Genomic DNA, 14,433 nt, shown 5'->3' with positions numbered 1-14,433 from the left:
TCTATCTTCCCCTACCCCCGCCTCTGGTAACCACAAATTTGATCTCTTAAGAAATAACATTTTTAAACACTAGTCTTGCTGTCAAAAATGAGAGGACATCTTATTGAAGCCCACCCTTCCCTCTCAAGCATGTGCGCACACACACACAGACGCTGAAATTAACTCAGCTGTATGTGGACTTTTCCAATAAGACTATCTCTGTAGATCTGAGTTTGGGTGTCAGAGGTGTGGGCATGGGAAGAAAAGAGCACGCTGCATTTGTGAATCTCAGGCCCTCAGATTGGGGTTTTTAACAGTTGCCATTTTGACCCTTTAGATCTATGAAGACTCCATCGTCTTACAGTCAGTGTTTAAGAGCGCTCGGCAGAAAATTGCCAAAGAGGAAGAGAGTGAGGACGAAAGCAATGAAGAGGAGGAGGAGGAAGATGAAGAAGAGTCAGAGTCAGAGGGTGAGTCCACGTGGTCGCGCCACTTCTTCGGGCTCTGGCCACCTGCGTCGTTTCTCCAGCTGCTCACAGGGCAGATCTGGATTGAGGCCTTGGTCTTCTGTGGCCTCTCTGGGCAGCCCTGGCAGTGGACTTAACCTTGCTGGAGCTCCGTTTCCTCCTATGTAAAGCTGAGGTTCTAGATACACCTCCAACCACGCAGGAGCGTAGCACATGGCCAGGCTCACAGCACACACTGAATGTTGCCTTTGGAAATCAGTGTAATAGACATTTTCTACCAGCGTGGCTGTTCATACCAGCTTGCTGTTACCCAGCATGGTGGTTCTCTAAACTTGGTGACCGCTGGGCTCCACCCCGGAGTTTCTGATTCCGTGGCCTGCGGTGGGATCTGAGTTAGGGATGCATCCAGCACCGCACTTTGAGGATCACCGCCTTGACTCTCAGACTGTGGTGCATTTTGTCCTTCGTGGATCAGATACTGACCCTGTCTTTTAAGTTTTGATATTTTATTCATCATGGGGGTTTTTTTGCCATGAATTTTGAGCTTTTAAAAGCATCTTTGCATCTTCTGGTACTTATCTTGGTTACTCAATTTTGGAGTCAAGTTTTTCACCCAAGGCAAGAATGTCCCTAGTCTTAATCTAGTCCCAGCTTTGATGGGTAACTATATTATTTCAAAGGTTAAGGCTGCCTTGAAAACATCTAAAATTTCTTCTTACCTAATTGTGTTTTCACCCCATACTTCCTCTCAAAGTAATTATAGTCTTCTAGATAAAATAGTATAGGTATGCTTAAAAATTTTTTTATTAGATACATGCTTAATACAGACAACTTGGAAAATATTTTTAAGGAAAGAAAATTTGCAAAATTCCATCACCCAATATACATTTAATTCCAGCTGCCTTCCAGTTTTTTTCCTACACATAAATATTTTATTTATAGAAGTATCACACACTGTTTTGTAGCATGATTTTTGTATTAGAAACATTTTCCCAAAGCAAAGAGGTTTTTATACAGCCATGCATACGAACATCCATTAATGAATGTACCGAGAGAGAGTAATCTCACTCTAGATAATGCTGTCTGAACATTCTTACCCATAAATCATTGCACACATTTTAAAAACACATCAGATGCCTACGTATTGCCACAGAGAATGGAGCTGACATCTTTGTCAGCAGAGTGCTTAAGTGTTTCCCCACAGCCGCATCTGCTCTCAGGGTTATTCTCTTTAGTGATTCTGCCTTTTAAGTATTAGTTTAACCTTTTTCAGTTTCATCTGGTTACTCCCTAGTTTTTATATCCTAGCATTTGATGATTAAGTCTACATAATTTATTCTAGCTAAACATTTCCAAATTTTAGAGCCAGATTGCTAATTTGTTTTCACATAGCTCCCTTCGTATCCCAGCTATCAGCTGACTTTTTCCCTAACCTCTCCTGAGACTTAGTGTATTAACTTTCTATGGCAACTCTAACAAATGACTGCAAACTTAGTGCCTACATTTACTGTCTCACAGTTCTGTAGGTCACACGTTTGCTGTGGGTCTGTGGGCCAAAATCAGGATGTTAGCAGCCTGCGTTCCTTTCTGGGGGTTCCAGGGGAGAATCCATTTCCTTGTGTCTCCTTTTCATGTTGCATCTCTTTGACCCTGTCTTCTGCCTCCTCTTCATCCACGTTCTTCTTTTTGTTGTTGAGGTATAACTGATATATTAGGTTCAAATATACAGCATAATGATGCCATATTTGTGTATATTTTGAAATGATCACAGTGAATCTCCTTGACATCCATCACCACATAGTTAGAAAAGAAAAATTTCTTTTTCGTGGCAGGAACTTTGAAGATTTACTCTTAGCACATTTCAAATATGCAATACAATATTCACTATACTCACCCTGGTTACCTTAAACCCCATGACTTGTTTATAACTGGAGATGTATACCTTTTGATTCCCTTAACCCATTTCCCACCTCACCTCTGCGACCACCATATCTGTTTAGTTTTTAATCTCACATATAAGTGAAATTGTACAGTATCTTTTGCTCTCTGATTTATTTCATTTAGCATAATGCCCTCGTGGTGCATCCATGTTGTCACAAACGTCCTTTTTTAAACCATTTTATTTCATATTGCAGTATAATTGACTTGCAGTGCTCTGCTAGATTCAGGGGCACAGAAAAGCGATTCAGTTATACACATACATGTAGCCATTCTCTTTCAGATTCTTTCCCCACATAGATGATTACTCAGTTCTGCTTAATCTACTGCTAGTCTTCTTGGGGGTTCCCTTGTGCTTAAGTTATTTTTGCTGCTGTTAAGGCTTTTTAAGTTTTGACATTTTAATTACACTATGTCTCAGTGTGTGTCTCTTTGGGTTTTCCCTTATTTAGGAATCCCTGGATATGGACCCTGCTGAGGGTCACTGTGATGGGATAGGGTTTAAGTTTGCTGTGAGATTATGTCTCAGCCTCCTCTTCGCTCCTCTTACCTGCTTCAGTGTGGGTTTTTCCTCATTTGCCCAGTGTGGCAGTGTCACTCAGCTAGTTTCTGCATCTTTTTCAGAGGCAGTTGTCCCACTTGTAGCTTACATTCAGGGTGTCTTTGGGAGGAAGCAAGTTCAGCTTCTTCCCGTGTCATCATCTTGAACCAGGAGCTCCTCTTCCTCCACTCTGAAGGACGTGTGATTAGACTGAGCCTACGTGGTTCACTAGGATAATCTCCCCATCCCGGGGGATTATGGTATGCTCCCTGTTGCGGTGCAAAGTAAACGCATAGACAGGTCTGAGGATTAGGACAGGGACATCTCTGGGAGGCATCGTTATTCTGCCTACCACCCTGGTTAGCTAGAACTTGTCACAGGTCTGTGTGGTGGTAATGTAGAGCCTTAGAATGCTGTTTAAAGGGCCAGTTTATTAGCCTAGTTGCCCATGGCAGCCTTTTAGGGGGTTTTGTGGAGGAACACAGTCCGCTGACTCACGAGCCTGATGGCTTTCCAGTGCCCACCAGTCCCGTGAGTATTTAGATCGTGTTCTTGAGCATGTACTTTCTCGCCTTGACTGCCGTCTTCTGCCTTTTCCTGACCCTTGGATTTCCTGTACTCCTGCATCAGGAAGACCTACATCTGTATAGGTAAAGGTAGTACCCTTTTTCTTTCCAAATTCCTATTTTTTGAATTTACAGGGCTTCACATCTTATACACATTCCCATTACCAGGTAGACCTTCTCATCCCCAGTCTCTTCTTGTCCTAAATTACCCAAAGCAACATGGCCCTGCCTTATAGCTCATTAAGCAGCAGCCATGTGGGGATGGTAGATGGAAGAAGCCTGGACTAGAAATACTGTTTTGTGCACTAGGATTTGTCAGCTTCTGCCATATTCGGGATGGGGGGAGGGCGGATGTTGTCCCTACACTTCAGAACACCTCTGTCTCATCTTTTTAGTCAGCCTACACTTCCGTGGAAGACTTAATGTCTGGAAATGTTCAGTGTGTCCCTCCCCCTTCACAGAAGTCTGAAAAGTTCTCATCTCTGAGATTCCTTCCAGAGCTGATTGCCCCCATGACAATTATCTATTTCTAGGTGCCTTGAGACCCACCAGACATGATATTCCAACAAAACGAGTTTGAATGAGAGACATTCATTCTCAGTTACCTCATCATCCATTCCTGAAAATGCTATTCTAGGGACGCCTGTCCCAGAACAATGCCGGGGGACAGATTTTCTATGTACCTTGGGATGTACGCCTGTAATTGTGGTATAACAACACTTTGACCTCTTTCTTCCAAATGTTTTTATTTCTATCCTCAGAACAGTCCTGTGAAAGTGGAAATGGGTGCCATCTTTCTGTATGTGTTTATACTTGTATTCTTTATATTCTCTGTATACAGAATTATATGGAATTTTATGTCATCTGTCTATAGAGATTCATACACACACACAGGGATGACTGTATGTGCAAATAGGGATGTATACTACTTTTTCTGGAAATAATCATCAGAAAGAAAACAGTAGGAAGATAGACTAGAGAAGAGGGAAAAAAGCTTTCAGATTCATTTGTTTTTATTTTCCATTTTGTACCTTGCTATGCTGTTAACTTTTTAGGTCAACTGGAGTTATTTAAACAGTAAAATCACTGTTTTTGTTTTTTTTTTTTTAACCCTTTTACACGTACACTTTTTAATGTCAAAGTTCTCTTTTTAAAAATGCCCATACCCCTCCATGCGGTCAGTAAGGCAGCTTTCACCATCCTGGTTATTAGGACGATCCCTGTTCAGCCATCAAGAAACCTGGAAAATGACCCAGCCCAGCTTCCCTCTGGGACCCCATTCCAGCTAGTTGCTTGTTTAGGGTGACTGTGTAACTTATCACGCAAAACCAAGACACATTTGCAAGTGAAAGGGTGCTAACTATAACTGGATCAGCCACTGGAGAACAGGCATGAATCAAGGACACTCTGGGCACTCTGGGATGTTGGCTTTGTCATCTGTAGGCTGGGATCACTTTACTACTTGTAAAAAGATTCCCCCGTGATTCCTTATTGCTGCCTGTTTGGTTTTATTGTAGCAAAATCTGTGAAGGTGAAAATCAAGCTCAATAAAAAGGATGAGAAAGGCCGGGACAAAGGAAAAGGCAAGAAAAGGCCAAACCGAGGAAAAGCCAAGCCTGTGGTGAGCGATTTTGACAGCGATGAAGAGCAGGATGAAAATGTAAGTATGGCTGTCTTCGCTAAAGTTGGGAAGCCCTCCCCACTTCTGTTTCCCTCTCGTACGCCCATGCCCCTTCCACCCTCGATGCTTTATTACTCAGAAATGAAAATGTAAAGATTTGGTGAGATTTCATTATTGAGGGGTGTGAACTGAGCCGCGTGATTTATAACAAAGAATTTGGGGCTTTGTTTATTGTCTTTTTAATAGCCTTCAAAAATGAAATAACTGCTTAATCAAGTTCCCTCTTTCCCTTTATCTTCCCAGTGCTTACTTACAAATAGAGTTTTCTGCATGGCCGGTTAATATTTTATAGCCATACCACCCAGCATACCTAGTGTATAGTGGTATACACAGGAAATAACCATTACATGAGAGGCTGAGAAAAAGTGATAGGATGTCAGAGTTTTGGATCTGAGTTGCTACTTCAGGTGCCATACAAAGAACTCAGATGAATTTTACATACCTAGAGGTGTTATTTTTAAAATTTGAAAAATTCAGGGTACATTGATGGAGCCAGGTCCTGACATAAGGGCCTTCTCATATGATACCATACTTAATGCTTATAATAATCCTAAGATAGATGTCACTCTCACCTTACTACAGAAATCAGTGCTTACTTGTTATGTGTGTTTTGATGCAGGTCATGTAAGTAAACAGCAGAGGCTGATTTCAGACCCAAAGAGCATAGCTCGGTCTGGGGCGCTGTCCTTGACTCTGTGGGCAGCCGAGGTAGCTTCTAATACAGTGCCTTCTGAAGGGCCCTCCATTTCATTCGCTTTCCAAAGGACTTCCAAGTTCCTTGCCACCAATCCCCTTCTTTTGCTTTCTGGAAAGTTAATTTTCCATGTTCAAATGTATGCTAGTTTGATTTTCCTTCAACATGTTTGCCATTGAGGTCTGTTGAGAAAAGTTTAGCATTCTTATCCCACCCCACCCAGCCTGAACCCTCGACACAAGCATTTTCAAATACATTTAAAATCCTAAAATCAAACACACAGTACTTTATTCTCTCTTGCAACGTGTGCATGCTCAGTCATGTCCAACTCTCTGCAACCCCATGGACTGTAGCCTGCTCTCCATGGGATTCTCCAGGCAAGAATACTGTAGTGGGTTGCCACTTCCTCCTCCAAGAGATCATCCCGACCCAGTAGGTGGATTCTTTACCACTGCACCACCTGGGAAGCCCATGGATTTTCTAAAAATAGTGCTCAAAATAGAAATCATTAGCCATGAACTTCCCCGGTGGTTGGGAATCCACCTGCCAATGCAGGAGACACAGGCTCAGTCCCTGCTCCGGGAGGATTCTACACGCCGTGGTGCAGGTGAGCCCATGTGCCACAGCTGCTGATCCTGTACTCTAGAGCCGCAGCTAGAGAAAGCCCTCACAGCAACAAAGATCCAGCACAGCCATGAAGAAATCATAAGCCGTGAACTTTTCATACCCAATTGCAAGAGAGCACTGCGCTAGCACAGATGGCCGGCACTGCTTTGGGGCTTCCAAGTAGGAGGCCCCCTTTTCAGCACAGAGACCGTCGATGCGTCTTTACTAGCAGGGTTAACTGTTTCCACAGTGTCATTTCTTTTCCACATTGCCTCTCGATGGCTTACTGTCTTTCTGTCCTACATTTACTTTTAGGAACAATCAGAAGCCAGTGGGACCGATGATGAGTGATCACTACGGACATTTTTTTCTTGGTAGAACTGAACTTCTTCCCCTCTCTCGTCTCTACCCAGTGAGTTCATTTCTCTTATGGGCACTGGGTCGTTTCTATATCATTATCATCTATAAACTAGCTTTAGAATAGTGCCAGACAAACATATGATATCATGGTGTAAAAAAACACACATGCATACACAAACCTTTGTAACATATTGTGACCAAATGGGCCTCAAAGATTAAAACAAACAAAAAAAGCTTTTGATGGAAAAAATGTGGGTGGATGGTATATTTCTATGGGTGGGTCTAATTTGGTAACAGTTTGATTGTGCCTGGTTTTATCACCTGTTCAAATGAGAAGATTTTTGTCTTTTTGTAGCACTGATAACCAGGAGAAGCCATTAAAAGCCACTGGTTATTTTATTTTTCATCAGGCAATTTTCAAGGTTTTTATTTGTTTGGTATTGTTTTTTTTTACACTGTGGTACATATAAGCAACTTTAATAGGTGATAAATGTACAGTAGTTAGACTTCACCTACATAGACATTTTTCCATTTTATGCTCTATGATCTGAGAAAAAAATGCTTTTTGAATTGTATAAGATTGATGTCTACTGTAAACATTGCTTAATTTTTTCGCTCTTGATTTAAAAAAAGTTTTGTTGAAATTGCTATTGAATATTGCAATCTATATAGTGTAATGGATGGCTTCTTTTGTCACCCTTATCTCCTATGTTACCAACGTGTATCGTCTCCTTCTCCCTAAAGTGTACTTAATCTTTGCTTTCTTTGCACAATGTCTTTGGTTGCAAGTCATAAGCCTGAGGCAAATAAAATTCCAGTAATTTCCAAGAATGTGGTGTTGGTGCTTTCCTAATAAAGATATAACTGAGCTCAACAAACACTGCCTCTGGTTTTTGAGTTCTGGGAGATTAAAACCCTGGTGCCTGAGTAAGCGTGTCCTGCAGAGGGCTGGGCAAGCTCTTTCTACAGTGCACATGGTAGGGAAAAAAAATTTCTTCCAGACTGAGAGTATCCCCTAGAATGAACCACATGAGTTGCAAGGGAGCAGAGTTTATTGCTTTCGTGACTTTAGACTTACATAACAGGACTGATGATGCCACGGACTGAGTCACACTAAGCCCCTGCTCAACCTTTTCTAGTGGTTTAACTTCTATTTACTTACCAGAAAATCCACAGGTACGCCTCGGAGACACTGCAGGTCCAGTTCTAGATCAACACAGTGAACAGCACAATAGAGTGAGTCCCACGAGTTTTTGGCTTCCCAGTGCATGTACGGTTCAGTTTGCGCTATACTGTAGTCTTAAGTGTATAACAGCATTACGTGTGCAGTAGCTTTATGTCTAAAAAATAACATCCATACCTTCTAACCCTCATCTGAGGCTTCAGCGAGTCATGATAGTAGTAATCAGATTACGGGTCACCACACCAAGGATAACAATGAGAAAGCATCAAAACCACTGAAATGTGACACAGAAACGTGAAGTGAGCAAATGCTGCTGGAAAGCAGGACTAACAGACTTGTTAGAGGTGGGGGTTACCACAGACCTTCAATTTGCGAAAAACACAGTATCTACAAAGCACAGTGAGGCAAAGTGCAGTAAAATGAAGTGTGATTTATACCGTAGTATTTAATAAATCTATATTCATATCAATTTAGAAAGATCTGAAAAGGGCTCATTTTGAAAGACTGGTTCAGGGAACACACCATAACCTTTCTACTAAGATTCATTAATTAATCTATCCCACCCCACCCCCACCCACTTGATTCTTAACCAGTGACAAGGACCAGAATGGAAGCATTTTTGCTTGTCTCTAATGCATTAGTTGGTTGAAACTTCATTTCTTAGAAATGTCTAAGAACTATGAGATTCTTACTTTCATAATATGAGGAACTGCCAATGCATCTTTCTTTGAATCTTGAAGGAAATTTGACCCACACAAAATGCAATCCTCCAGCGAAATTCCCGTCTTTCTAAATGTCCACTCAGGTCTGAATTTCCAGTTAGTCTAAGCACTGCAGAATGTGTTGGTTTCCCTTCTTGGCTTGTTTAGTTTGCTGACCACAGTAGGACTGTAGACTCCCAGGGAAGAATGAACCGCATTAGTTTTTCTTATTGAGATGATTTGCTATTAGTTTAAAGGCACTGCTGTTCTCAAGCCATCCAAACCATTGTCTTTATGGTTTAAGACGTCTGTGGGTGAAGGATGTTCTCTGATCTCTCTCCTGCTGTCTTGCTGTGTTGTTCTCCCTGGCTAGAGTAGAAAGGAAAGGCAGAAGGTGGCTCTTAGAGCACTAGTGAGCTGGCAGGGAACGTGATCATGCGTGACTAAGAGGCATCTGCACATCCGCCTATTTTTAACCTGGTCACAGCATCCACCTTGTCTGTTTCCAGTAGCTGAGCCCAGGGGTAGGCTTCGTTCTTTCCAAAAGCAACAGTTTTCCAGGAACAGAGGAAGGAAGCTGAGAGTATCAGGCAATGTACTTGATCTTTTACTAGAATTATTTAATTACAAGAACCCTGGGAAGAAGGCATAATTCTTATTCCCTTTCTATAAATAAGGATGATGCAAAGGAGAGACTAAATAGCTATGGCCAGTGCCCCAAAGCATAATTTGAAAGTTAAGATTTGTTTGCCTCCAAAACCCATCTTCCTTTCAGCTTCCCTACCTCCCCAGTGAGTGAAGCCTGGAACTGATCTTATTGATAAGCTCCAGGTCCCCCTTTGTTTGGCAGTTGCCGATATTACCAGGCTTACAAATGAGTCCTGGCTTAGGTGTCTGGTTTCCATGACTGAGAATCCACTACCTTGGTTCTTTCTCTTGGTGACAAGCCACTCCACAAGGGTTAATACCTTGTCCTTTACACCCAGCTGCCTTTGGATCCTAAAGGCCCCTGAGATTCCGCTGACTTGGATAGCACTGGGGCCCTCCAGGTGATTCAGATCATGCTAAAATCAAAGGAGCGCTGCTAAAGCTGTCAGATTCTTAATGCCCATTATTTCATTCCTGGGGAACAGTATGAGGCCATAGTGGTCCTGATCCTGATTTAGATCACTGGTACAGGCATATACATCCATCACACAATCATCATTCTGGTAAAACCAATATAAATGGAAATAACTGAAAAGTCTGAATGTTTTTCTCTTTCTGACACAGCTTTTCTGTCTTATAGGTTACCAGGAAGCAAGCTTCAGTTGTGCTTAACTTGAACCTCATTCAGACTGATAAACTATAATACCTGGGGGAAATGTTTTTGGTCTTCTTAGCAGAAAGCTGGAGACATATTCTCCCCTTATGACTAAATGTAGTTCCCATGAGAATATTACAGTAAGAGTCAATCTCACTCTACAGATACGCTGGAGGAATGGCCAAGTCTATTCCTCTTAAAATTTGCTAAATAAGAGCCACATCAAGCCAGATAAAGTAACATTTCTGTCCTTATTCACCCATTCTGTCATACAGTATATGAATCACAGGGTTTCACTCTCCGTTATACTTGGGGAGAGGTCATCAACAATGAGGCAGCACAGGGCAAGAAACGACGACCGATATGTCTAGGACTGCTGGGTCTATGTCCAGGTGAGCTCTCCTCATCACTGGTGTGGTTTAGGACATTGAGCTTATTTACTGAGGGTGGAAGTGACATGTTCCTAGTGACTAAGCCCTTTATGCAAGAATGTATCTGCATTCTGCATCATTTTCAGTAAGAATTTTCCAAAGGGGTTTTCCAAGTTGAGGAAAGCAAGACAACTAAGTCAAGACTATGGGAAAACCGGCATTCCTATTGATAAACACTGGTTTCTTTTTTTAAAAAATATATCTACTAGAAAGAGGCCTCTGTCATTTTTCAAAGCATATTTTATTGAAGTGTAGTTGATTTCCAATGTTGTGTTAGTTTCTACTGTACAGCAAACTGATTCATTCATACATATATATATATACACTCTTTTTCATATTTTTCATTATGGTTTATCATAGGATTTTGAATATAGTTCCCTATACTGTACAGCAGGACTTTGTTATTTATCCATTCAGAGGCCTCTTTGTCAACTCAAGAACTGCTGTGAAGCAATGCTTACTGTGAGATTATAAACCTTAAAGAGACTGGACTTATAGTGCCCCACCCGAAAAATATGCATTTTAAATTATCTTATAAAACCTTTAAATTTCTCCTCCAAGATGATAAAATAGACATATGTCCACCACAACCAGTGAAATACAAAGAAAATTAATTTGGAATTCACCCCTACCAGGCAATCAGTTTTAATAGCTTGATGTGATTACTTCTGCCTGTTCTTATTCACATTAAAACACACATGCACAGAAACATACACCGTCAAATGCCAGTTCCCCAGCTATCACCAATGTAACCTAGTAATAAGATGAAGTGGAATTTACTGCTTACTGTGATAAGGGAACCCACTGCCTTGATTGAGTTTTGGTAGTTTGAGAAGGAAAGTCAAGGTTGGATTTTCTTGAAATCTGATCTTGGTTAAGACTGGGTAAAAACTGTGATACACAGTTCAGGACTGTGGAAGGAGTAAGGTAAGGATTTTGAGGAGGGAATCTAAGAGTCTTAGGGCATAACTATCCATTTATTATGTTGCTTTCTCCTGAAGAGCTGACGTGTCTTATAGGAAGCTCATGCAATAAATAATTATTTGCCAGGGCAAGGTTCTCCTGGAAAACTTAAATTATGCTAATGATGACAATGGAATTGTAAAGTCATGTTAATATAGATAGTAAGCTGTGCTGGCGTTGAATGTTCAGTTTGTTATTTAAGTACTGAAGTACCGTACTAGTCTCTGCAACTTGCCTTATTTTCCTCCACATCAACAGGGATTAAATTCACTTAAAACTTTTTCTGAGAACATTTATTTTCTTTTTTCTAATAAAATAAATATATGCACATTGTAGAAAATGTGGAAAGTAAGAAAAGTACAAAGGTACAGACAGTACCAGGAAAAAAAAAAAACACTGATACTGTTACCACCCAGAGAGAAGTGTTTAAGACTTCCAGTATCTTGTCTAGCATTTAAGGAGCCTGGAAGTCAGCTATCCCTTTAACACAATAAGAAAATAGCTACGCAAACTGAAAATCAACAGTTCCTCTTAGATCCATCAGAAGAACTGAAGTTTGTTCAGGGCAAACTGCTGCCCCTCAAGCTGAAGAGACAGACAAGCAGATACAGAGAATCACAGCCTACTGGAGGAGCAGAAGGCCAGCAGCAGGTAACCAGTACCAGGCTTTTGATTTTTAGCCGCTAAGTCATGTCCAACTCTTGTGACCCCATGGACTGCTGCCTGCCAGGCTCCTCTGTCCAAGGGATTTTCCAGGCAAGGCTACTGGAGTGGGTTGCCATTTCCTTCTCCAGGGGATCTTCCCAGCCAAGGATGGAACCCATGCCTCCCACACTGGCAGGCAGATTCTTCACCACCGGGCCGCCTGGGAAGCCCAGTACCAGGACAGGAAAACCTAATCTATAATTAACTAATTGCTGAAGGCCTCAGTTGGACCAGACTGGGCAGGGGTGCCCAGTCTTAGGAGGGTTCCCACACTTCCATGAGATTTACCTCCTGGAACCCTAGCAGGTTCTCACAGTAAAGACAGGAGAAAAAGCCCCCTCACTTTTAGAGCAGAGAGAGTAGAAAAGTAGCCATATTTAAATATACCTTCTTAACAAGGCCCACCCTTAACAAACTATTTAGCCAACATGGAAGAATAACAATACCCAAATCCAGTACCTTCTTGTCTCTCCTAAGGGCTGGGGGAACCAATCTGAGAAGCACGTGTGAAGGTCACAGCCCCAGGGGCTCACTAAATCATTGCCACCTAATCGTAGGACTGCATAGCAGTTCCTCTGCGCTGAGACCCCACCACTGCATCAGTAAGTCTGCAGAAGAATGCATGTTGCCCAAGTGCCAGCTCCTGCCCTGCAGCAGTACTGAGGCTAGCTGGGCCTCTGTCCTTTTGTAAATTAAACAACACTGTCTTGAGTCACCTCTCTCCCTGTTCCCCCATGTCTGGGTCCTCCTCAAGCTGTGTGCAAGTTTTCTGGGGCGGGGGGGGCGGGGGGAGAGTGATTTCCCATGTTGTTCATTTGTTGATTCTGCATAGCACACAGCCTGTCTCTACAGGATGGACCAAAGCAGTTTTAGGATTTTTATTCAGAATCTGGGAGAGATGAGTGGGGGCATTGGTATGTAAGCACAGCCAAGGTCTTAGCTGAATATATAACAACCCTGTTATAAAACTTGTTGGCTGTTTCTCCCTTGAAAATCAGGGATTTCTCAATGACTGACCCTCCTATGGCAAGGACCTTCCCTCCTTATGGGCCTCCCAGGGGGCGTTAATGGTAAAGAACCTGCCCACCAGTGCAGGAGACTTGAGACAATGGTTCAATCCCTGTGTTGGGAAGATGCCCTGGAAAAGGACATGGCAACCCACTCCAGTATTCTGGCCTGGAGAATCCCATGGACAGAGGAGTCTGGTGGGCTACAGGCCCTGGGGTCGCAAAGTCGGACATAATTGAAGCGACTTAGCATGCACGCAATGGCACCCCACTCCAGTACTCTTGCCTGGAAAATCCCATGGATGGAGGAACCTGGTGGGCTGCAGTCCATGGGGTCACTAGAAGTTGGACACGACTGAGTGACTCCACTTTAACTTTTCACTTTCACGCACTGAAGAAGGAAGTGGCAACCCACTCCAGTGTTCTTGGCTGGAGAATCCCAGGGACGGGGGAGCCTGGTGGGCTGCTGTCTCTGGGGTCACATAGAGTTGGACACGACTGAAGTGACTTAGCAGCAGCAGCAGCATGCATGCAATAAGAATGGATACATGCATGACTGAATCCCTTTGCTGTTCACCTAAAACTGTCACAACATTATTAATCAGTTATACCCCAATACAAAATATATATATTTTAAATAAGTTTCCTGTACAATAACAGGGTCATACTGCTCAATGAATTGTGCATCTCAGGTGTTATTTTTATAGAAGATCATTATAGAATGCTAAAAGGATCAATTCTCCAGGAAGAATCACTCTTAAAAAATTTCACTTACTTCCTTTTCCATTTTCTCCTGTTCATTATTAAGATATAATAACACTTTCCCATTTTAAAAACAGAGTTTGGGGAATTACATACAGTAATGTAGACAACTCCACAGTCATGACAGAAAATTTTCTTTACCCTGAACAGTTTTCTCATGCCCATTTCCAGTCAATTTCTTACCCTGACTCCCAGCCTCAGGGCAGTCATTGATCTGCTCTCTGTCACTATCACGTTGCCTTTATTAGACTGTCATCTATAAGTGGAATACGTCATGTAGCCTTTGTGTTTGACTGCTTTCAAGTACAATATCATCTTTGAGATTATTCATGTTGCATATGTAGCCTATGACTTTATTGCTGAGTACTATTCCATAATATGATTATCCCACAATTTATCTGTTCACTAACTGATGGATATTTGAGTTGTTTAAAATTCTTGACAATAAGGCCTACTATAAACACGGCTGTACAAATTTTTGTGTGAATATGTTTTCAGTCCTCTTAGTTGAATGCTGAGGAATGAAACTGGGTTAGGTGGTAAGAA

At 42.0% G+C, this 14,433-nt stretch overlaps 1 protein-coding gene across 5 annotated transcripts in view; it reads left to right on the top strand.

Moving 5' to 3' along the window:
- SMARCA2 (SWI/SNF related, matrix associated, actin dependent regulator of chromatin, subfamily a, member 2) overlaps positions 1-7,710 on the top strand; it is a 177,113-nt gene extending 169,403 nt beyond the window's left edge. For all 5 annotated transcript variants that reach the window (XM_018052035.1, XM_018052036.1, XM_018052037.1 and 2 more), the window contains 3 exons: positions 317-449; positions 5,009-5,151; positions 6,788-7,710. In XM_018052035.1, the coding sequence (XP_017907524.1) occupies positions 317-449; positions 5,009-5,151; positions 6,788-6,823 (312 nt within the window). In that variant the 3' untranslated portion in view covers positions 6,824-7,710. The remainder of the gene's footprint in view (positions 1-316; positions 450-5,008; positions 5,152-6,787) is intronic.

Source organism: Capra hircus, chromosome 8 (genome assembly GCF_001704415.2).
Source record: "Capra hircus breed San Clemente chromosome 8, ASM170441v1, whole genome shotgun sequence".
Taxonomy (NCBI): Eukaryota; Metazoa; Chordata; class Mammalia; order Artiodactyla; family Bovidae; genus Capra; species Capra hircus.
The sequence above is the reverse complement of the archived record's forward strand: the minus strand, read 5'-3'. Positions and strand labels throughout refer to the sequence as shown.